Genomic DNA, 25056 nt, shown 5'->3' on the forward strand with positions numbered 1-25056 from the left:
CATTCCCATCAACAGTGCACAAGAGTTCTTTTTTCTCTACATCCTTGCCAACACTGTTGTTTCTTGCATTTTTGATTTTAGGCATTCTGATAGGTATGAGGTGATATCTCATTGTAGTTTTGATTTGCATTTCTCTGATGATGAGTGATGTTTGAACATCTTTTCATGTGTCTGTTGGCCATCTGGATGCCTTCTTTGGAGAAATTTCAATTCATGTCTACTTTCCACTTTTTAATTCGATTATTTGGGTTTTTTTTTTAATGTTGAGTTGTATAAGTTCTTTATGTATTTTAGATACTAACCCTTTGTCAGATATGTCATTTCCAACTATCTTCTCCTATTCAGTAGGTTGTCTTTTAGTTTTGTTGACTGTTCCCTACACTGTGCAGAAGCTTCTTATTTGATATAGTTCCAATGGTTTATTTTTGCTTTTATTTCCTTTACGTCAGGAGACATCTCCAGAAAAATGTCGCTATAGCTGATGTCGGAAAAATTATCGCCTGTGCTCTCTTCTAGGATTTTTATGGTTTCAGGTCTAATGTTGATACCTTTAATCCATTTTGAATTTATTTTTGTGTATGGTGTAAGAAAGTGGTCCAGTTTCATTCTTTTGCATGTAGCTGTCCAGTTTTCCCAAAACCATTTATTAAAGAGACTAATGAACTTTAAAATAACTTATTATAGCATTAGTAGTTTGTACTGCCATGTAAACTGTGGATATAAGGTATCACAGGATAATTGAAAGAAGGACAGGTTGTTAAGGTAGAATTTCCTTCGCTGGTATGTCCCTACCCTCACGTATTTCCAAACTCTGAGAGGTAGTTTAATTATCCTTTTCAAAAAAAGCTGGGTAACACTCCAGCTGCCACTAGAGGGCACAGCTAGGACATCTGACAGCTGTCTTCATTCGTGGTCCTGAAGTCAGAAAGAATAGTTGTCAGCAAGGGTCCCAGAGTTCTTTGAGAGAAGAAGGACCAGGAATCTTTGTGGTCACTGCTGACTGACACAGCCCCTGGCAACTACCTCTTCTGTAAGCTGCAGAGACCAGAAAAGGAGGTACTGTTACTCAAGGAACTACTACTGAAGTCATCACCACTAAAGAAGCTCTTGTGAGTCTTCAATTCCTGCTAGATGGTGTGTTCAGGAATAAGGCATTTATATTTATTTATTTATTTGGAAATAGTCTAGGTCAATGCACCATATTTCTATATCGCCAGCCTCATCTTGGCTACTCTTTCGTCCAGCCTCAGAGTTCGGATCACATCTAAACACATTTTTTTATATGTTATATGTTATCTTTCCTCCAATTTTAGAACCTTTGCATAGACTATTTCCCCATCCTTGGAACCCTTGGAATCCATTCCCATTTGCTTAGTTTACTCATACTCATTCTGTAGCCTAGTTTAAACTTCATTTCCACAGTAATCTTTGATCCTCTCAGAGCACCCTGTACTGTTCATTCATAAAAGTAAAACTATTATCTATATTCCTTCTTTATTTCCTTCCTTCCTTCCTTCCTTCCTTCCTTCCTTCCTTCCTTTCCTCTCCCTCTCTTTTCTTTCTTTCTCTTTTTTTTTCTTTCTTTACCTGAACTGCTATCTCCATGGTAGACCCATCCAATGCCTTGGTAACTTTTTTTTTTTATATATATACTTTAAAAAATGCCAAGTTCTAAGTAGGTGCTCTACAAATGCTGGCTGAATGAATAAATGCATTTTTAATGGAGTGTGCAACCACACATAATGATATCCTTTTGCAGATGAGCATGCCCCATAAGCAGAAAAATAGCTCATTTTGTGACACAAACAGGTTTATATTGTAAGCCTTCATGGAGGCTTGGTCTAAATCTATAAACATGCACAGCAATACAAGACAAAAGGTGATATTTTTCTAGGAAACTATAAAGTCAGTGGCAGCTACAAACCATTACCAAGTCAGAAATGTCCCAGGAAAAAAACCCAGATGACTATATTTTCATTTAAATAAAAGTGAAAAGTGAATAAGAACAATATTGCCTGGATGAACATAACTTCACTTTGGAGGTTTGACAAACATCGGAAAAACTTAACAAAACAATGAATTGTGGTCTCTTGGGCAGCAAGAAAGTTAATGCCATTCTCTGGATTTTCTTTCTTGAATTCTGTAAATTTAATCCTAAAGATAGTAATGAAAGAAAATGCTGATGGGATTCTAAAAGCAGAAGCTCCTTCCATGAGAAAGCCTGCCAAATTTTCTGGGGGCATTTTCTTTGCCCTATTCAAGTGTAGATTTGTATTGACAAATAATAATTACTTTGAAACAGTTAGGCATGTGTTAGGCTATTTCTTTGCATAAATGCCATTTGCTTGGAAAATGCAGTAGGTTTTATAAATGTGAAGCATTACAATCAGTTTTATGGGTGTGTTTGCAAAGGCTCAAAACTGAACTGTTAAAAGTGTCCATTAACAGTACAAATTAAATTGTTATTAAAAATGTCTCAAAGGCATTTTTAGCTTTACTCTAACATTGATAGATTGCAAATAAACACACTATGACTGTGACATTTCTGCTTTGTGTCCGTATCACGAAAATCCACAATTGTTAAGAATTAGAATCCCAAAACATCTGAGGCTGAAGGGACCTCTCTGGAATCTGTTTTATAACTTAGGAAGCGGAGTCCCATAGAGCTGAAGTGACTCGCCTCAAGTTTAAAGTTGTTAGGGGCAGAATTAAAACTGTAGTGAAGGTTTCCTGGCATTTAGTCCACTTTTTGTGTGTGTTCCAAAGTTCACTTTTATTGAGAGTTGATACTTTATAACTCCTTCAGAGTTTGTTGAAGCTCTAGAAACCAGTGTCAACTTCAAAAGAAGGAAGTGAGTTATCTTTGCTAAAGAGTTTCTTAATTTTGTAAAAGGAAGGGCTACTGTGGAAATGTGGCATCATTTGCCAAGCCTAAAACAAAAGGCACTAATCTAATGCACTGCAATTACAGATTGGAATCCCCTTGGGTGATTACATACACAAACGTATGCTCAGACCTTTCAAGACTTAAGTCTGAGCAGTGACTGCTCTGCTGGAAGAAAGAATCAAAATGAGGAAACCACAGTCACAGGTTTAAGCAAATTACAACACAGAGGAAATTACTCTTCCATCTCTAAAAGAGAAAGTGATATTTGTTTCCAAATACTTTATCAATTTCTATCTTTCAGAAGACTTATTTAAAAAAAACAAAGTTGAAGCAAAAGTTTGTCAGAGTCCCTCTTTTATAAATCCATCAACAAGCATTTGCTAAGTCACTATGATCTGAAAAATTTCCAAAAGTTTGAGAAGTCATTTTAGTCACATCTCACATTGTGTACATCTGCTCATTCTAGATAACCAACATCAATATGTTTTACTCTTTAATAAATAAAGGTCCTAGTATTTTGAAGCCCTCTTAATCTGACTATGAGCTTTGAGAAGTCAGTGGCTCTCAACAGGAAATGCTAAAGAAAAGCCAGTAACTTGAGCTGTGATCTTGCTGAGAATAACGTTGGAACTGGTGTGCGTTGGGAGGTAGGGTTGGAATGTGTAGAGTATTAAATAGCATATTTGAAATGTACCATTGATTTGAGTTTAGTCTAAATATTTCATAGTCGACCATGTTAAAGGAAGATGTAAGATTTACATGATTTTCTAAAAGTAGTTTTAAACAGTCAAGAAATGCATTTTTAAGTGATATCATCTTTTACTAAGTGACCTTGGTTCTTTAGATACTTTGTGAGGAAGATCCACCTTGATCTGAATCTGTATAGAAATAGTATTTATGTTTATATTTTTGTAATTTTAAAATTTTGATATAATTTCCAACTTAGCAGAAAGTTATAAGAAACTTACATATACACTTTACCCAGATCCATTAATTAATTTTATTTGATCATGCTGCTTTATTACTTTCTCATTCTCTTATGTATGCATGGATGTTGGTATATATGTACACAGATCTTTTTTTCGAAGCCATTTTCAGAGTAAGTTTGAGATGTTATTCCTATTTACGATTAAAAGAGTTCTGGAAAAAGTTCTAATCACAAGGAAAAGAATTATAACTATGTATATGACAAAATGTTAGCTAGACTTATTGTGATCATTTCACAGTATATATAAGTATCAAATCATTACATTGTACATCTAAAACTAACATAATGCTATATGTCAATTATACCTCAACTGAAAAAAGAGGTCTGAAATAGTTCCTAAGAAAAGTGACATTGTCTTATATAACCATAACACAACTATCAAAATCAGAATATTTAACCTTGATACATAACTATAAATGACTTAATGTATAGTAATATCAAATGCCATCTATTGTTCCAACAATATCCATTATATTTACTAATTTTTGGTCCAGGATCCCATCCAGCCTCATGCATTTCAATTTCACTTGAAATTGTCATAGTTGTCATAACCTTCAGCAGCCTTTCTTTCTGTTTCTTGTTCTTTACATTCTTATAAAATGTAAAGATTATAGGCTGATTTATGTGTAAAATGTTCCTCAATTTGTTTCTGATGCTGAAAATCATTTTATAATAAAGTTCTAAGGCTTTTTGATTGACAAAGATGATAGTGGAGAAAGAATGTTCCTTGATTAGAGAGTGCAGGAAGCAATGCTTTGAGTAGGTGCAGAGAGAATAATATTGTACTTCACTATAGCATATCCTTGTAAATTATTTTGACTAATATAATTTTACAGGTAATTAATTTGCATTATATATAATTGTTTTACTATTTTTGACAATAAACTCATTATATTTTGCCACTTTGTGGTCTCTTTCATTTAACATTTTGTTTAAAAGAAGCTAATTTTTGTGCGTTTTTAAAAAATCTATATCCTGGGTTCACTAAACTTATCAGTCCAAGGATGATATTCTTTTGTTTAAATCACAAAGCTTGGGCAGCCCAGGTGGCTCAGCGGTTTAGCACCTGCCTTTGGCCCTGATCCTGGAGACCGGGATCGAGTTCCACTTCAGGTTCCCTCCATGGAGCCTGCTTCTCCCTCTGCCTGTGTTGTGTCTCTGTGTCTTTCTCTCTGTGTGTCTCTCATGAATAAATTAATAAAATCTTTTTAAAAAATTCAATCACAAAGATTTTTAAGTAATATTTGCAGGTATTTATCATTTTCACCACATAATCACTATATTATTTGCATAATGTTTATAATTTTCACTATATGAAGGGATTGATCTCCATAAACCTTTCTGGGATGTAGATACCAATAACTCAATGATAGATTAGAGGAAACCAAGGCCCACCAGCAAAAAGACTTCCTTAGAATCATGCATCCAGGAAGGAACATTAGATTCTGGCCCCAAATCCCAGGGTGGTTCTGCTATTACCTAAGAAAGGTGGTAATACTATCTATTGCTATTTAACAGAACATGGTTATTCAATTCCTTGAATAGGCATAAGTCAATTGACCTTGATCAAGTACGGATATCCTCACAATTCAACCTTGGATATAGAACTCCTAGTTCAAGTATAATATAAATCATCATTCCCCAAAAAGATCTAACTAACAAATCACTCTGTTAATTCCATACCAGGTGCTCAGGTGTACAAATAATGAATTATATATCAAGCAGGTGCTTCATGCCAAATTGCAATTTCAAAGCCATAGTCTTAAACTTCAATTCTCTCATTGTAAATTAGAGATCCTAATACCCTTGCCTCAGCTTTATTTTTAAAATTAGAGACAATATAAATGAATGTTTCTTCCAAATAAGGAGTAGGTATTAATAACTTTTGTTATATTTTTTTTATTTTTACTAATTCAGGTGGCTGTATGGATCCATGTAGTTAACTTTGTATGAAAGAATTTAATTTACATAATTTAAATTCATGTAGAAAAATTGCACATTATAGGTATCTTGGCATAGTGGTAAGAGTGTGGACTCAAGCCAGGCCATGGGCTCACATCCCAACTCTTAAGGCAGATGCCCTTATCCATGGGAATTGCCTAACTGATGACTTTCCAAGTCATTTGGCAACCAAAGAACTGTTATCCTTTTGAAGTGATAATATTCCAAAGACAGTATGATTTACACTAATATTTCTAGTTTTAGAAGTGAAAGTATGACTTTACAAAGAAACCTAATTCAAACCATAGATTTTTATTATTTGTTTTCTTCCTTCCTTTCTGTCCTTTTTTTCTTTTCTTTTTTTTTCTTTCATGATACATAAGAGAGAAATACCACCCAATGTCTCCATCAGAGCTGTACTATCCAAGCCGTGACATTTTTGATCTATTCTTTACATAGCATCCCATTAGAGTTCCAGAGAAACCCTTACTTTCTATTATGTCAACGACACCTTCGCTGGCCTGGAGCCATCATCAGCTCTCGGAGCACTGAACCGTGAAGCAATATCTCTGTAAGTAGGCCAAATAGGCCATGACCTGACAGGCTATAAAGTAGTCATTATCTCCTATTAAATCTGAAATTTGTGCTTTGCATATTTTAAAACAACTATCCAGTTGTGCTGTAGAGGTATATCTGCCAAATGAGTAATTAGATTTTTAGGAGACTATAAAGGGGACCAAAATGCTTTCTACTGTGCCAAAAACAAAGTCAATTCAGATTTTATTTTCTTTCCTCCCCTGTTTTTATTCTTACTCCCTGGCAGTCAGACCAAAAATATTTCAATAACAGATAAATAGACTTCAGTTGCATAATTTACTGTACAAAATCAAGTCTGAGTTGATGTTACATGGGTGCCAAAGCATCCTGTATTATGCACTGTGGGCTGCTTTCTCACACAGTTGGATAGAATGCTGCTGGTGGTCAATACCTAAAATTTGCTTTGTTTGGCTGATGTGATTACAAAGAGAGTTTTATAAAATGTAAAATGATTGAATGAGCCACTTAAATGTCAAAGCTCAGAAGAAATTTGCTTTTATGGTTTAAAATTTAAGTGTTGTTTTTTTTCCCCCCTACTCCCTGGAGATGTCTAAGTAACTCATTTCATATAGCTTTAATGATAGAGATGCAACTGACTTTAGAAAGATTTGGAATAGGATTGAAATATAACTATATAAAATATCCTATTAACTCTTGCCCCCTGTTTTACATTTTGAAGAAGATTTTTAACTAAACTCTTGAAGCTCAGTACCTATGATGTCATTAAACATTTTTCACTTCAGTGGATTGTGACTCTAGAAAATTCGCAACTACTCTTTTCAGCAGGGGATTAAACTTTCAGGGAATAAATTAAACTGGGTTAGAATGTCTAAGAGTTTTCAGATGAGTGCTTTATTCAAGTAGCACAGAGACATGTTAACTTTGAAATGAAACTCTAGTTAGGTAAATAACTTTTGTCAAGAAGCTATTGCTCAGGTGCTGCACAGCTCTAAGCCTACTTTATTAATATTGGTTTGCGATCTTCAGTACGGGTGCAGAAAGGAATTTTAAATGCAATTAAAGCTGAGCTACAAGGCCACACAACTACGTTTTAATCAAAAGCTGAGTTCAAGCCTGCTTTACATATAATATGTGCAAAGAAAGATCCCTTTTTCACATTAAGTATGACTGTATAAATACTCTATTTTGAGAGAGGGCAAGTGCATTTCAAGGAGAACTGCAAAGGAAGAACAGTGCCACATCATAAGGAATGATAGAAGCACCTAAAGAAATATTGTGCTAGGAATATATTAATATATTATTAAATATTAATAGTTATGACTTTTTAAACTCTGGTCAAGCCAAAATGAATGTGTAGATATGTGTGTGTAGATATGTGTCTATACATGCATATTAATATGGGTTTTGTATATACAGAGATACATGTATACAAACACACAATCCAATTTTTTAAAAACTTTATGGCTTAATATTTATTAGGGAATTCTGGAATCCATTAATCTCAAAGCCATTTAAAACTAGATGTAGGGCATCCCAGGTGGCTCAGCGGTTTAGCACCACTTTTGGCCCAGGGCGTGATCTGAAGACCCTGGATCGAGCCCCACGTGGGGCTCTGCATGGAGCCTGAGTCTCTCTCTGCCTGTGTCTCTGCCTCTCTCTCTCTCTTTCTGTCTCTCATGAATAAATAAATAAAATCTTTAAAAATAAATAAATAAAAATAAATAAAACTAGATGCAAGCATTGTAAAAAGCAAGATGACTGCCATTATTCAACCCTATTTACAAATAGTAGCATAAAAAGAGGGCAAGAATATGGAAAATTAGTATATGTGGAGGCACTCTTAATTCAAGAGCAAGGAAGTATCATCCTCTAGGAAATGTTTTTTTGCTCCTTTAGGAGCCTATGGAGGGAGAAAAGAAAGAGGGAGAAAGATGTAGGAATAGCACAACTTGAATATAAGAAGAAATGACTGGATTTTCCTCTCTTTCTTAAATAAATAAATAAATCTTTTTTAAAAAGTCAGGGGGCACCTGGGTGGCTCAGTCGGTTATGCATCCAACCTTTGATTTCGTTTCAGGTCATGATATCAGGGTCCTGGATAGACCCCCAGTCGGGCTGGCTCAGGCTCAGCCCTGAATAGGCTTGGGATTCTCCTGCCCTCTTCCACTGCCCTCCCCCACTCACGCACCAACGTGCCATCTCGCGCGCTGTCTCTCCCAAATAAATAAATCTTTAAAAAATGGCTGCATTTTCAATCATACTCAATCAGCTACTTGGCATGTCAAATGGGTAACAAGTGTACATGAGGATGGGTGCTGGGGCAACAGGACGTGCCTGGAGGCCTTCTGCTGTGCTCGTGAACTCTTTAGATGCTGGATCTTAAGGTGGTGAGGAAATTATCCTGGAGGAAGGGCAAGAAACCAGAGTGGCCAGAGAGCCCAGCACAGTAGTGGGGTGGGGTGGAGTGGGATGGAGTGACATGCCAATGGCTCCGGCAGTGGTTATTTACCAACTAATACAAAAGTATTTAAATATTTTAACATTGGTGCATACTATCTTAATATCCACCCTGTTTTTTTCATCAGTTATGAAAAGGTTCATCAGCCTAGAATGCAAATATACCTCAAAACCCATTTAACTAAAAAATCCAAGGAATTCAGAATGGCTAAAGGGCAACAGAAAGCATAGAACCATACTTTCTTTTCTATGTGCCCTTTTGCAATGTATAGGTAGAATTACTTTGAATTATTGCTCTCTAAACAATAAATTGGATCAAAAGCTGTTGCACTTAATTATAAATTAAATTATAAGTTTTCTAAGTAAATATTTTTGTTAAACTGACCTTTTTATGAGATTATGAAACAATGCTGGTGGGTTTTTTTTTTTCTTTCTTTCTTTCTTGATCCATTAATCCTAATCCCCAAATCTAGGGTTTGGAAGTAGATTAGCTAAATTCTGTTCTCTAGCACTTTTTACACAAAGCAGTATAGATCAAAGTTATATTCAGCGTCACCCTGAAGGGCCAATGACATGAGAGGGCTTCCAGATGTTTTGGGGTGTATGATATAGAAAAGAGGATGCTGAAATTCACCTGATGCTCATATTGCTTTACTACTATGAGGAAAGTTTTAAAGAATAATCTCATGTGTTTTGTTTTTTGAACACCTGGAGATGCCAGTTCTTTCTTTCCATCTTCACCACATGAATCCCCATCAGTGCTCAGCACCACAAGGAACCATAATCTTAATATGCATATAGCAACCACATTATATGTGCCCAGTGCTAAATTTTCTAATCAGGATTTCAAGTCCCAGTAATGCTTCTAATTTGAGGACACATCTCCCTTCATCTCTCACCTCAACTAACTACTGCCATTTCCCACCCCACCCCTATAGCCTTATTGTATTATGATTACAAGTCTTCCATTTTCCTGATCTGGAATGTTCTCTCAAAGGCTCTTACCTATTCTGGGTTACTTTCTTTTTCACAACCCCAGTTGGCTTTAAATCAGGACTCTATAATAAACTTCCCAAATCACTTTATTTGGAATTAATAAACAATAACTTTGGCACTTTTGCCTTCTCATAATTGATTATAGCAGCCTTAAAAGAAACCTGTCGCAAAAGTTAGAGAGCCACGAGGTCAAATTCTGATTCTGCTACTGTGTAACTGTGAGCAAGATGAGATGGCCAACCCTGAGCTACAGACTCATCTGAAATATTAGGGATGCTAATAATATAATCGACAAAGCTAATAAGAGAAGAAAATGAGATGATGTTTGTGAAATGTCTGGAAAGAATGGTTATTTGATTCAGAGCTGTTACTATCTTAAGGGTTTTTTTAAGGTTTTAGTTTAATCTTTTAATTTGTGCTTTTCCTCTTGCCCTCATTCTATTGCAGTCTTTCCAAGAGCAGATCAGTCATCTATTTCTCCATATCTTCCCAGGGTACAGAGGAAAGAACTCTCTATTTAGTGGGCATGCTACCAATACCGACTAACTTTTCAAAGAAATTTGAACCATTCATTTGTCTGAGTAGTTGATTTACTTTACTATCTTAGAGTGTTATGAAAATGTGGCAATATTAAATCTGATGAGATTATGACAGTTGCTGACACAAAGATTTATCATCTAGATGAATAAATATTTAATGCATGTTTAATTCAAGAAAACAGCCTTATAAAAATATTGGATATTTTTCTAGAAGAGAGAGAGAGACAATTGATCCTGAAATTAAACATACTGAATTCAACATTGATTTAGGGACATATACTTAGTCATATTCACTGTCCTTCTAAACATACAGATGCTTGAATCCAGTACCTAATGGGCAATACCAGTGCTACAGTCACATTAGTACACATTGCCAAATCAAACCCCCTCTCTTATCTCTCTTTTGGCAAAGGACAATCTTGAGCCTTCAGAAAAAAAAACACAAAAACAAAAACAAAAATGATCAATCAGAATCTCTGCTTGATAAGCCAGAAAGTGAATGGCAGATAAAATAAACATAATTGTTTCACAACTGAAAGGTATTCAAACCAATATCCGTGACCCCAGCCCTTCTCTGCTCTTTTCTACCTTCCATACTATAACCATATTATTCTTCCCAAAATATGCTTTCAACATGCCTACTGTCTACTAAAAAAAAGTCAATGGTTTCCTAATCTATGTAAGATATTACCTAGCCTGGCATTCAAGTTCCTCAAGGATCAGACTCCTATCTACTAACCCCATTCCCTATTATCATTAAAACATATCCTCAGTTCTTCTCAGTTCATTCTCAACCCCTTCTTGAATTCAAGTCTTTGTTCATTTTGCAAAAATATGCATCCCCCACCACACATATGAACCCCCCCAACCCATACCTATGTATGCTTTCATGCTCCTACACAACACTCCCCCATGCCTCTCCAAAACATGCAAACAATTCAGGCTCAGCAGCAGTTTTGCCTCCTACCATGAATCATGCCAGGTAATGTTGATCTCTCTTTTTCTGAACATACATATAGGCCTTGATGATACCAGTTATCTGACATTTAACCTAACACTGCTTATGCAACTAAATAAGTTGTTTCTCTGTGTGTGTATGTGTATGTGTGTTTTTCTTTCTTTCTTTTTTAGTGTGTATGTCCTATATTTCCAACCAGATTATGAGCTTCTAAAGGGAAAAGTTGCTGCCTTTACTTCAGCTTCCATGCCTGCCTCAGTGCTAGGTTCATAGGAAGGATACAGTAAATCCTTTGATGAAAAATCATACTATTTTTCACAAATAAATATATTTAACCCACTGCTAGACTAGCAATACAATAATAGGTGACTGATTTCAAAGTGAAAACAGAGAAAAGGCAAGGAAACCGAATATACAAACATCTAGAAGTCTACTGGGGTCAATAAATAGGTACATCAATAAAGTTTTGGCTTACATCTCTAGGTGTATTGGGTATCTAGGTCACGTATATACAGTCATTATTTAGACATGATTCATTCTTCAGTTTTCCTTTTACTAGGAATACGCCTGGGATATGACTTGAAAGTTATTTTGCTTTATCTAAATTTAAAACTACTGAATATAGAGATGTAGCAGAAGGACACAGGAAATACAATTTATTTTCCATAGAATACAGTATCCTTGCATTATCACAAAACCACGTTTGACATGCTTCATTCAATAACCATGTAGGTAAACCTGAAAAGATTTATGTGCTAGGTAGTTGATCACACTTGGCCTTCAATGCCATTTGATTAACAGGTTTCACCTTGAGACTGTTTTACTGAAAAGGAACTCAAGATTTAATTCCCCAATCCTATATAAATATGCCTTTTTAAAATGTAAAAAGCGAATTGTAGAAAAAGGTTAATGAACCTCACACACTAATAAACCACCCTCCCCACTTTACAAGGAAACTTGATTAAAAGATGAAAATCCACCTCAAGACTTCCAGATAGGCAAGGAGGCCCATTTGCCCCAAGTGCCTGGAGACATTTTAACAGCATGCACTTCGAGCTTTTAATGAAAATCAGGTTGAACAGTGTGGTATCAGGAAGCTGCCCAACCCGCCTGTCTGCCAGAATAAACTGTTCAACTTATAGTGCCCCACCTCTTCTAATCAAGAGCTGAAACACCCCCACGAAGTCTCAGAACTGTTCTTAAAACCAGTGCTGATCCTTAAGAAGAAGGTTTTAAAAACATCAATACAGCCACTGCTTAATTATTCTATTCTGTTCATAGGGCAAAGAAGATTCTTTTCTGACCCCTGCAGTGATTAATTTATGCCCTGAAGCATAAGATTTGATTACTCCTCTCTTAGCATGTATAACGTGCAAGCTGTATTACTGGTCATAAAATTATTCAGCCACCATAGTTGGTTCAATGGCCTCCTGAGGCAGTAAGTTCAACTATTTGGCTGCCTGCTGGTAGAGATATATAGCCTGACATTAGCTCAGAATTTACCTGCTATTTGTTTTATCAGTACATGTTTGATGTAAATGATTTCTAAATTCTTAGAAAACTATTGTACCCAGTTAAAAAAAGGAGTAGAAAAATAATTTGTCTATGAAAGACTTAAACACTGATAGTCACCAGTGTGCTCATGAAATGGGAGGTTTTAATTGAAGTGAATGTTCTGATTTAGTCAGAAATCTTTTGGGTTTTCCACTCTTGTTTAAAATCTTTATAAAACATATTAGTTCGTGTTTCTGGCTCAGTAAGTACAGTATAGTGTGCTGAGCATAATTAATACTTCTCTGATAACTGTAACCCCCAGAGTGCCTTCAAGATCTTCATAGTGAACATTAATTACGATGCTCAGAAGAGTAGATAGCAAAGAGGGAGTGGTCTAGTTTGCAATATTCAAATCATATTACAAATCCTGGAAATATTTAGGCTGCTTATGTTGGTTTTATTTCTTAATATTTTACCTCACTCCACAAAATATTTGAGGCACCCAATATACCACATAACAATTTTTTAATTGAAAGTACTGAGGCAAAAGGAAAACGTAGATAATGTACAAATGAACAAGCAAAACATTAAGAAAAGTACTTTCAAAAAAGTCTGCCATATAGTACTCAACAGATGTAATATGAGCTATAAGATGTGGCTAAGGCAAAGAAAAATGGGATAAATGGGATAAACTACAACATTTACAATATTCAAAAAATTGAAAACAACTATTAACAACAACAACAAAAACACTTGTTTGGAGAAATAGTTTTCTTTTCCCTTGACTGTGTGTATTCATCATAATAATTTTATTATTTTATAATAAATTTTATGTTAAAATAATTTTATGAGACATCTAATATAAAGGATGGGTGATGTTGTCTAGTGCTTCTCAGGCTTTCATCTGGGATCTGATCAAAAGGCAAATTCTGACAATACATCTATAGTTAGGGCCTGTGATTCTGAATTTCTTTTTTTAAACGATTATTTATTTATTCATAAGAGACACAGAAAGAGAGTCAGAGACATAGTCAGAGGGAGAAGCAGGCTGTCTGTGGTGAGCCTGATACAGGATTTGATCCCAGGACCCCGGGATCACAACCTGAGCTAAAGGCAGATGCTCAACCACTGAGCCACCCAGGCGTCCCTGATTCTGAATTTTTAATAAGCTCTTGGGTAATGTCAATGCTGCTGGTCCTTGGACAATATGTTGAGTAGTAGGATATATAGAATATCAAGGATATTCTTGGTATCAATCTATCAATAATGAACTTAATTTCCTATAGTATCCCCCATGGTATGCTGAGAGTATGACATCAGTGCAATAAGTGAATTCTGCAAAAGTGATTTTATGAAGTGGCCTATAAAAACATGCATTGAGGCATACATATATCTCTATTTAATGTCCACTTTGGCCCAAAGGCAAAATTTAAAACACCTAGACAAAGGGTATCCTTCTTTATGTCAGTGGAAGAACTTAATAGGCATTAAGTTCCTCATATCTGATATTTTTTTCTGAATGAAGAAAAGAATTAAGAATTCTTCGTAGACTATGATTTGCTTCTTTGTCACTATAGTGGTTCAAAATATAGGACAAATTCTTTGTAATAGTGTGTTATAAATGTTTTCCATTTTAAATTAATCCCATGTAAAATTTGCATATTCATATATATGAATGCCTAATAAATTATTTAAAGATTTATGTTTTCTATCGAAGCAAAGTTTCAAGCATTGATCATCTTCAAAAGAAAAACAAAAAAGCTTTTATCTGCAATATTTAAGCAATTATTTTAAATTATGCAAAAATAATACATAGAAAAAAATTTAAGTTAATTGATTCTATATTATAATGTATTTCTTTTTTGATGTAATCCATGAAACAATAGAATTACTAAGTTAAAAGTACCCTCATTTTAGAAAAGAAGGAATTGGAGCTTGGGAGCTTAAATAAATGACTTTGCCAAGGTCACACAGCTAACAAATCCCAGAGTTGGCCTTTGACTGTAAGACCAATGTTTGTCTCTCATATGTCACATTGCTTTACTATCATTAATTAAATTGACCTATAGACCCCAATATCATAGAATTGTCCATAGAATACAGTATCCTTGCATTATCACAAAACCACATTTGACATGCTTTCAGTAAAGATTCAATATAATGGCAAAAGAGAAAAAATGGAAAGAGAAGCATATCCTATTCACTCACTGAGTATGTATTGAGAACCATTAACATGCTAGCCATTGATCTAGAAGCAAAAGGGCAGTATGCAGTAATGGACAGGATTGCCCACTCCTCATTGGATATACAGTTTAGTAAAGATAAACATGCATTTATTATGCGTTCTTGTAATACAGCCTGAGGAGTACTATGCTACAAAGACATATAAAGCATTGTCTGAAATTAAAGGAGGTGATACTTGAGATGGATTTTGAATGTTAGATATACTTTGGTCAATAGAATAGAGAAGGTGGACCTTCCAGGGGCACAAAGGTATGGAAAAGCATACAATATTGAGTAATGCCAAATAGGTTCTTTCTAACAATAAGAAATATGGAATGGTTCATAGTGAAGAGCTACAGAGAGATGGAAATCAATGATTCATGCAAGTTTCTAGCTTAAATAGTAAAAGCCAACCTAACAGAGTTAATAAGTCATTAAAACACCTTAACGATGAGTGGATAAAGAAGATGTGGTTTATGTATACAATGGAATATTACTCAGCCATTAGAAACGACAAATACCCACCATTTGCTTCAACGTGCATGGAACTGGAGGGTATTATGCTGAGTGAAGTAAGTCAGTCGGAGAAGGACAAACATTATATGTTCTCATTCATGTGGGGAATATAAATAATAGTGAAAGGGAATATAAGGGAAGGGAGAAGAAATGTGTGGGAAATATCAGAAAGGGAGACAGAACGTAAAGACTCCTAACTCTGGGAAACGAACTAGGGGTGGTAGAAGGGGAGGAGGGCGGGGGGTGGGAGTGATTGGGTGACGGGCACTGGGGGTTATTCTGTATGTTGGTAAATTAAACACCAATAAAAATAAATAAATAAATAAATAATAAAATAAATAAAAATAAAAAAATAAAACACCTTAACGTTTAGATAATTAAAGAAGATCAAATATAATCGACCTGCCCCTGGATGAGTCTTCCCCTCTCCAAATGGGAATGATGCCATATTGAGGACATAGTGTTGACCTTTGTGGTTATCAGGTTAGTCATTCAGGACTGGTAGTAATCAGACCAGTTTTTGTAAGGGGATGCCTATGTTGTTGAGTCCAGGAACAGTCTCTATTTCTGTGGCCCTGACCATTGTCTTACAGGCCCACTAAGCAGGAATGAAAGTGGATGAAAAAAGAAGCAAACTGTCCATCAAAGTAGGGGTCATCTTATCCATATGATTACTCAGAGCTGGTTCTCTGGTAGATGCCCTTTGTTGAATATTCACATAGAACACAAGCATCTTCACACTATGACCTCCCCAAGATCATCAATTTACCTCAACCAAGTTGAGCACTCTTCAGCACTCTTCAAATAGGCATAAGAAATTCCCCTACAAAACGAACTAGGGGTGGTAGAAGGGGAGGAGGGCGGGGGGTGGGAGTGAATGGGTGACGGGCACTGGGTGTTATTCTGTATGTTAGTAAATTGAACACCAATAAAAAATAAATTAAAAAAAAAAAAGAAATTCCCCTACAAAGCCTTAATTATACAATGAAAGGGGAGAGGTAATGTAGTAGGAATATATGCAGTGTAAGTCTGAGACACCTGCTTATGCCTCTTGTATCTGCTTAAGCCTGATCTCAAACTTAGGTTTTAATGAACGATAAATCATAACTGCTCATGCTTAACTGAATAACTAGACGTCTGTCTTCTGAGAACTGTTTTTCAGAAAGATATCTGCATAAGTAGACACTGCTTTGTTCCAAACCCTGGCAATAATAACTGCAATTCCCCTATAGAGGTTTGTCAGAAGTTCCACAAACATCTCTATTTTCCAGATACAACAAATATTATTGGATCTGATGGCTCATTAAGCTCAAGCAGGAGAGCATTTTGCACTGTTGTGCTACTAACTGCAGAGCCTTTTCTTGCTTCATTTTGAGTTACTCAATAAATATGGTAGAGCAGCTTATTTGTGGTATATGCTATCTCCCAAATCCAAATTAGCCAACCAAACTTTGTACCACCATAATCTTTCAGAATTAAATTAAGGCAGAGAGAAGGAGTGCTGACACACCCTAAGGCAAGACTACAAAGATGCACTGTTGATCATAATTAAGTAAAAGCACACTGTTGCTGGTGATCTTTGCAAATTGTTATACAGAAAAAAGCACTTTTTAGATCAATAGCTTTGTACCAGGTCCAAAGGACTGTGTTGATTTGCTTCAGTAAAGAAACCACATCTGGAACCACAGCTGCAAGTGGAATCACTGCCTGATTACATTTAAGATAATCTACAGTAATTCTCTAAGATGCATCCATCTTCTCCAAAGTCCAACCAAGTGAATTAAATGAAGACACAATGGAAATCACCACCACTGCATATTTCAAGTTTTTTATATTGGCACCAATCTGCAGTCTTCCCAAGGATGCAGTACTGCTTCAGGTTCACCATCCTGGCAGAGATGGAAAGTTCTAGAAACTTACACATGCCCTTTATGCCAGAATAACCCTCAACTCAGGGGCATCTGGGTGGCTCAGTCAGTTAAGCATCCAACTTTTGATTTTGGCTTGGGTCATCATCTCAGGATCGTGGGATCAAGCCCTGCAATAGATTTCAAGCTCAGAATGGAGTATCCTTGTCCCTTTCCCTCTGCTCCTCCTCCCCTCCCCACTCTCTCTCCCTCTCTCTCTTAAATAAATAAATTAAAATCTTAAAAAATAAATAAAAATAAAAAAGGATAACCTTCACTTTATGAGTCGGGGACCAATGTGAAACTTGACAGTTTCCATGTAAGTGTGTTCCAATTATACACAGATATTAAGACAATACTCACAGAATGGTTTTATGAACCCACTGAGAGATTAAGATTTGTCTAAAATCATCTTTGTTACTGAAGTACTGAGACTTCAGGCAGGTTCACATAAACCTGCAGGTACATCCTAAAATATTGTACCTTAAATGCCTTTTTTGCTTCATCCTAGTCCCATCCCTATGTCACTTGAGCCATATCTCTATTTTGACTGGTGGACTGCATTATCACTTTGGGTCCCCATGCTTAGCATACATTTAGAGAACATGTTAGTAATTTCCAAAAATTCTGGGTATTTTCCTCTTCCAAGTACATAGTTGCCCTGGTTAGAGGCTATAGGTTCCTTTGGAGAAAGCTTGGAGAAAGATTAAGCATATACTTTGGCAATATTTCAGGGTTCATTTTTAGGAGGACTTGGCCTCTAGATCTGTTAACTGTCTTAGTCTGGAATCTTGGTGACATATCAGGACTTCTCTTGTGGTGACTCAAGTCAAGTTTCTAGCCAATAGACCTAAAGTTTTGTCTCCTTACAGTTTAAACAATATTTAAAAAGAAGTCTATAATCGTTTACTCCTATAGATACCATAATAATTATTTATAATCAAAATATTCATGCAGGAAAAAATACTCAATACCAATTTGCTTCCTCTGCCTTCCACTAATTCTGACAAAGGCCCTGCCACCTGGACCTTTCCCTCTTCAGAATTCCAACATTCTCATTAAATTCAGGAAGCCTATCTCAATACCAGCATTTCCCGTGATGCTTCCTGGCTTATAGAAGACAATGATCTCAGAAGTATCCTGAATACCTGTTAATGTATTTTCAATGCCTAAATTAAGGAATGTCCTTTGGGGTCTCCCTGGGAATATAGTGTACATGTGTGGCAGTGGTGGGAAAGAGAGACAGCTTGTGACAATCACATAGGATAATCTACTGCAAAATATCTACTTCCATATGCTTTTTAAAATTTATTTGTTTGTTTGTTTGTTTGTTTATGAGATACAGAGAGGCAGAAACAAAGGCAGAGGGAGAAGCAGTCTCCCTGTGGGGAGCCCAATGCGGGACTTGATGCCAGGATCACTTGATGCCAGGATCATTTGATGCCAGGATCACAATATAAGCCAAAGGCAGATGCTCAACCACTGAGCCACCTGGGTGTCCCAACTTCTATACTTTTGATTCCTTTCTTATTACTATGCCACAGCAGTTGTGGAATTCTGACTTCACTGAATGTAGAGTACCATTAAGTCAAAGTTTCAGTCACTTAACCAGTTTTATAGAACCACTTCCATCTGCACAAATTAAAACACTATATCATGACTTTCTACCAAGTTTACCATATCAATAAATTCAGCCTTATCCAGTTATAAGTTTTTCCTCTCAGTCAAAAACTCTTAGGAACTATTCAATATAAATTAGCAAAATCTTACAATTACTCTGAAATATAAGCTCTCTTATCCTGGATGAGACTTTATACTTGTTCCCATGGAATATTCTGAAAGCTGATTCTAGTGATAGGTCTGAAGACAATAAGAGATGTTTGGGATGGGTCTTGGGAACAATGGACATCCCCTTACACATGGCAAATGCCCTAAGCTAACTAATTGCAGGAACATCAAGCATGGGAATCCTACTGTAATTTTAGGTCTGTTTTTAGTGAGGGTAACTCTAAAGCATAAAGAAATAAAGAAATCTTTGGGGGCTCTTTTGAGAGGGTTTTCTGTAATGGTGATTTGAAATAAAGGTTTAAAGACACCACTTTGTTGTTTTCTTCCTTTAAGCTTCCCAGTGTAGCCATAAAAAGCCCTTCCACCCCAGTCTTTGTACTCTTCATCATTGCCATACAAGTCAAGTTCAGTTTCCATTTGATCCCCCCAATACATTATTTCACTAGATACTTCTTTTCAATCAATCACAATAATAGTTTAAATAATTGTGTGCCACTGCATACCATAAGCAAGGAGGTCAGCACTACTTTCAAGACAAATGTATTAAAAAAACAGTGCCCAAGTATCATCTTTGAGAGTGTGTTTCCAGGACCACTCTGGTAGTAGGTATGCTGTCATGCATCAGGTTGTCAGGAAAACCAAAACCAAACCAAGTATTTCAACAGAGAGCAGATAGCATGGGAAACTGATTTCACAGGTATTAGTGAACTAAAAAAAAAAAAAAAAGCACAAAAGGAATAACAAAGTAGCATGGACATAATTATAAAGAATAGTTACCACCTCAGAGGTTAGAAAAATAGAAGGGACCTAGAAGCTGATAGAAGGGACCCAGAGCTCTGAATAGAGGTACTGGTAGTTCTGGGGAGATATAATGGATGAGGCCAGTCTAAGAAGGCCAAAAGAAGCTTCCATTCAACTATTGCTAGATGTATGTTTCAGGAACAGCAGGTGGAATATTGTTCTCCTAACATCCATCTACCGGCAAAGCCTAACAAGAAGCCAATTGGTAAAGAACAAGGACTCTGCAGTTCTGGCCCCTTGCCACAAATCAGAGTATGGGAAGGTACTTTAGAGCCAAGAGACAACAGCTTGATAACCAATATATTTTTAGCTGAAGAAATCAAAACCACAGAAAAATTACAAGAGGTCAGGAACTAGGTTTTAATTTCAGCCACATCCCTAATGGGCTGTAAGAATTTTAGCAGGTAATTTCACCTTTCCGAGCCTCAGTTTCATTTAAAAAAAAATCACTATAACAATACCACCCATGCCTTCCCGGCAGGAGGCATAATGTAGGCGCATGCACTCTGAATAAGTATAGAGTACTATATAATCATAAGCTTGTCTCACTATTATTATCCATACTAAATGGAGCCAGGAAAATAATAGATGAATGAAACTCATAGATAATCTTAAAATCTTCAGTTAGACGGCTTTATATTCTTTTTCATCTAACCAGTCTTTACAGGACACATGTAAAATAGCTCAATAAGCTCCATGTCTAGCCTTTTACGGAGTTGATAATGTGAATCCAAGGACAGGACCAGGGAGAATGAAAGAATATCAGGAGCTTTAGCTAATTCTCCAAGTGAATGGAGAGTTTGAGTAACTGAAACATGTTTACCAACTAGTTACACATAACCTGCTCCTCCTGAAAACTGAATTTGAAAAAATAACTACTGCCTATACAAATAGTAAAAATTATAGTAAATAGTAGGCCAATATAAAACAAATAACAAAGTTCAGAATACAAAGGATTTTGCTTTTATTTTTGTTTTGTTTTACATTGAGGTCATGAATAATTATTTGGAAAGGAAGTTAATAGATATATCAGTACATTTGATTTAATAATGTTGCAAGTTAAAAAAAAAACACACAGAATTTGGGTGGCACAGTCGGTTGAGCATCCAACTCTTGGCTTCAGCTCAGGTCATGATCTCAGGTCATGATCTTAGGGTCTTGAGTTCGAACCTCCTGTCAGGCCTGGGCTCAGCATGGAATCTGCTTAAGACTTTCTCTCCCTCTCCCTCTGCCCCTCCGCCCCACACTCTTGCTCTCCCTCTCTCTCTCTCTAAAATAAATAAATAAATCTTTAAAAAAAAGAAAAAGAAAAACCACAAAATTAAATAATGAATACTATAGCATTTACTGATACCTATATGAGACTTTTGGGTAATTGCCCATAAATCAGAGTTTCATTCTAGACTAGACAGGATTAACAGACTTGATTGCTATTATTTTAGAATTTTGAATGAAAATGAGTTCAAAATTAAAATCAAGAATCTCTCTAAACAAAAAAAAAATCTCTCTAAACATATATGAGCACTTATTTAGCCAACAAATAATGATTATCTTCTTCGAGACAAATGCTAGGTTGTCAGGATACAAAAATGAGGAAGAGCTCCAATATCTACACTAGTGCTGAGATGAAATGTGAGAACAATGAACTCTACCTGAAGGTTCTAGGAAAGGATTCTCAAATATGACATTTAAACTGAATCTCAAAAAAACTGAAATCAAGTTTGCTATTTAGAAGGCAGTAAAAAGGCAGTGAAGAAAAAGTCAGCCATGTCACAAAGGCAGATGGTCATGAAAGGCAGCAACATACTAGGTGGACAATAAAAAGTACTGCATTGTGTGGGACTTGAGGGTGCAAGAGTAGGAACAGAGGGTGCAGCAGCCAAAGGAGATGAAACTGGAGAAGCCAGAATCAATGCATGAAGGGATATGCTATAATGGTGAGGACTTTGGACTTGATTCAGTTGGAAGCAGGATCCCAACGACATCTTTAATAGGGAACTGAAATAGGGGATTTATCTAATTATTGGAGCATGTGACAGCTTTGATACTCAAATAGAAAGTGAATTTTATTGGAAAGAAACTGAGGTTGAGAACTATTGCTGTCGTCCAGGCAATAGATGGCAAGGACCCATGTGCAAAGCTGCAGAAGTGAGAATAAAGGAGAGGAATCTGATCTGGAGATGTTCCTTATATATATCAATAGGCTATGCATGTGAAAGAGGAAAGTCTGGAAGAGAATTCTGAGGTTTTGATATTGGGAGAGTAAGAGTTGAGAGAGTGGAAAAATCTTCCATTCAAATTGAGCAGGAGTCAGCAAACTTTTTTCTGTAAATGGCCAGATAACTCAGGCTATTTTAAGCCTCTGAAAGCCAGACGGTCTTCATCATAACTACTCAGTTCTGCTATTGTGGCACAAAAGTAGCTACAGGCAACACAAGAACAAGTGTGGCTGTGTTCCAGTAAGACATTTTTACGGACACCAAAATTTGAATTTCATCTAATTTTCACATGTCATGAAATATTTTTTTCATTTTCTCTTAAATATGTAAAAACTATTCTTACCTTTCTGTAAAGCCATGTAAGAACAGGCAGTAGGCTAGATTTGGCCCAAGGACCATAATTTGTCAGCCTCTACAACAGAGAAAACATGGGAAGGAATAGCATTCAGGTTGAGTTTAAGGTGGGACATCCAGGTAAGAGTGTCCAGAGACAGGTGTCCGGGTATGGACCTCAGTAAAGGGAACTGTTCCAAATGCTCTAGAAACACTGTTCTTCATGGTTATGAAGAACCAAAATTATGTGAGAAGACAAATACAATAGAGAAATGAAGACCATATCCTACCCTAATGCTGCTTGTAAAGTACTTTTTAATTGCAGGTAAAGCAACATTTGAGGATTTTATATTATCAAACCCAGACACTTATCTCTATAATAGGCAGTTAGAAGCCAAGGCCAAAGAGCTAGAGCATTTATGACAGAACTTATAAAAGTAATGAAAGATGATAGAGTACAGGAACTGTCCAAGAAGCAAATAATGTTTCATCCTTTAAGGGTGAAAGACAAAAATGAAGCTGGATTTAATTTTAGAAGAGGAATTTCATTTGTTACTTGTCTAAAACACTGGTGCAATAGATAAATAGAAGTCATAGAAACCTCCTTCTTTGGCAATATGTAACACTACTCTGCAATATAATGCTTGTTAAGTAACATTCAAACCACTTATAAATGATCCTAAATAGGAATGGTTTACAATTCAATTTGATAAAAAAAGGATTACAGTGTCTCTGGTGCCTCACTGGGACAGCTTTTGGGCATGTGCTGCCCTGCTTTTCACAGTCAGAGTCATGAAAAGTAAATTTATCTTGAGGTCGCACCTCTTATTTGGTCGAGGCGCAGTATCTCTGGTCCACACTGGATTTTTAACAGATGAAATATTTCCTAAACCAAGTAATTTGATTCTGTGGAGATAGTAACCACAGGCAGTGTAATTAATTTCTTTTATATCTTCAACACAGTAAGAAAGTGGATCTTTCCTTTCTATCCATAAGACAAAGCCAGACACAAATCACCATGAAGAGCAAGGTGCAACGTGGAGATTAAGAAATCTCCTACGATGTTGTGGATCTGAGCTATTCATCGCCTCACAATAAAAGTGAAATGTTAAAAATCAATCTTTTAATATCATGTCAATTTCCAATGCAAAGTGGCCCAAACAAAAGAAGACATATTACGTATTTTAACTTACATTTCCCCTTTGTCAAAACTATCAAAAAATTATTTGATATAGTAACAAAATATGGTTGATATATTTATAGCAACTGTTTTTCTAAAATGTTGCAAATTCTTACATTAAAATTAAAATGCTTTGGTGATAGTCCCTAGAAGTATGGTCACAAAAGTGTTATGTCTGTTCAAAATTACTTTTCTACATGACAATTACTGCCAAGTTAATTCCTTCTCAGTTATTCTTCTACAGAGCAATAATATTGTTGATATTGACACTTAAAGAACATTTTACCAGGTGAATTTCTACAAAGGGAAAATCAGAGATGAAAACTGAACAGATTTTCTAGTAAAACAAGTATTAGTTCTAAAATCTTAAAGTAAAAATCTGTATGCGTTTTCTATTTGTAGTAGTCGTGAAGCACTTACCTAACCAATAAGAAATAAGCTTGTGATAAGAGGAAGATAATTAGAAACAAATAGAAACTATTTTCAAGTTTAAATTAGAAACCATGATAAAACCCAGTGTTTTGTACAAGCTATCCCAACAACAAGAAGTGGGAAAAAAAGCCAAAATCAGGCAAAATCAGATTTATTCTTCACATAATAGACACAATAATTATTATATATGTTCTTAACATCCAAATTTAACTATTTTAACAACTAAGTTGGCTAAATTAACAATTTTATTAACAGTAGAGGGATAACTTTAAAATATTTTTCTTGGGGATCCCTGGGTGGCGCAGCGGTTTGGCGCCTGCCTTTGGCCCAGGGCGCGATCCTGGAGACCCAGGATCGAATCCCACATCGGGCTCCCGGTGCGTGGAGCCTGCTTCTCCCTCTGCCTGTGTCTCTGCCTCTCTCTCTCTCTCTCTCTCTCTCTCTCTCTCTCTGTGACTATCATAAATAAATAAATAAATAAATAAATAAATAAATAAATAAATAAATAAATAAATATTTTTCTTGGGCCAAGAATTTAAGTGGAATACTCTACTACAGAGTATTTCAGAAATAAACTTCTGAAAATAAATCCTTACACTGATGGGTATGGCAATGAATATGGGCTTTGGAACAGTCTGAGATGGGTTCAAAATCAGTATCTGTAGCCAAATAGCTATCTGTTTCTGGGCAAATTGCATTAACCTAAGAGATTATCAGGTCTAAATCTATCTGGCTTAACATCAGTCATCACCAGAAATATGTTATCCATCATTACCTAGATCTGTGGTTCTCAATTTATCACATTAGTGGTTCCCTTTATATAACAATAGCTCAGCACT

The 25056-nt window shown here is 35.9% G+C and overlaps 1 protein-coding gene across 1 annotated transcript in view; it reads right to left on the reverse strand.

Moving 5' to 3' along the window:
* The window catches only part of NXPH1 (neurexophilin 1), a 433080-nt gene that overhangs the window by 14890 nt on the left and 393134 nt on the right, over positions 1-25056 (reverse strand). The window contains exon 18 of the mRNA XM_077856780.1: positions 22616-22684. Coding sequence (XP_077712906.1) covers positions 22616-22684 — 69 coding nt within the window. The remainder of the gene's footprint in view (positions 1-22615; positions 22685-25056) is intronic.

The sequence above is a fragment of the Canis aureus genome, chromosome 18 (assembly GCF_053574225.1).
Source record: "Canis aureus isolate CA01 chromosome 18, VMU_Caureus_v.1.0, whole genome shotgun sequence".
In the NCBI taxonomy this organism is placed as follows: Eukaryota; Metazoa; Chordata; class Mammalia; order Carnivora; family Canidae; genus Canis; species Canis aureus.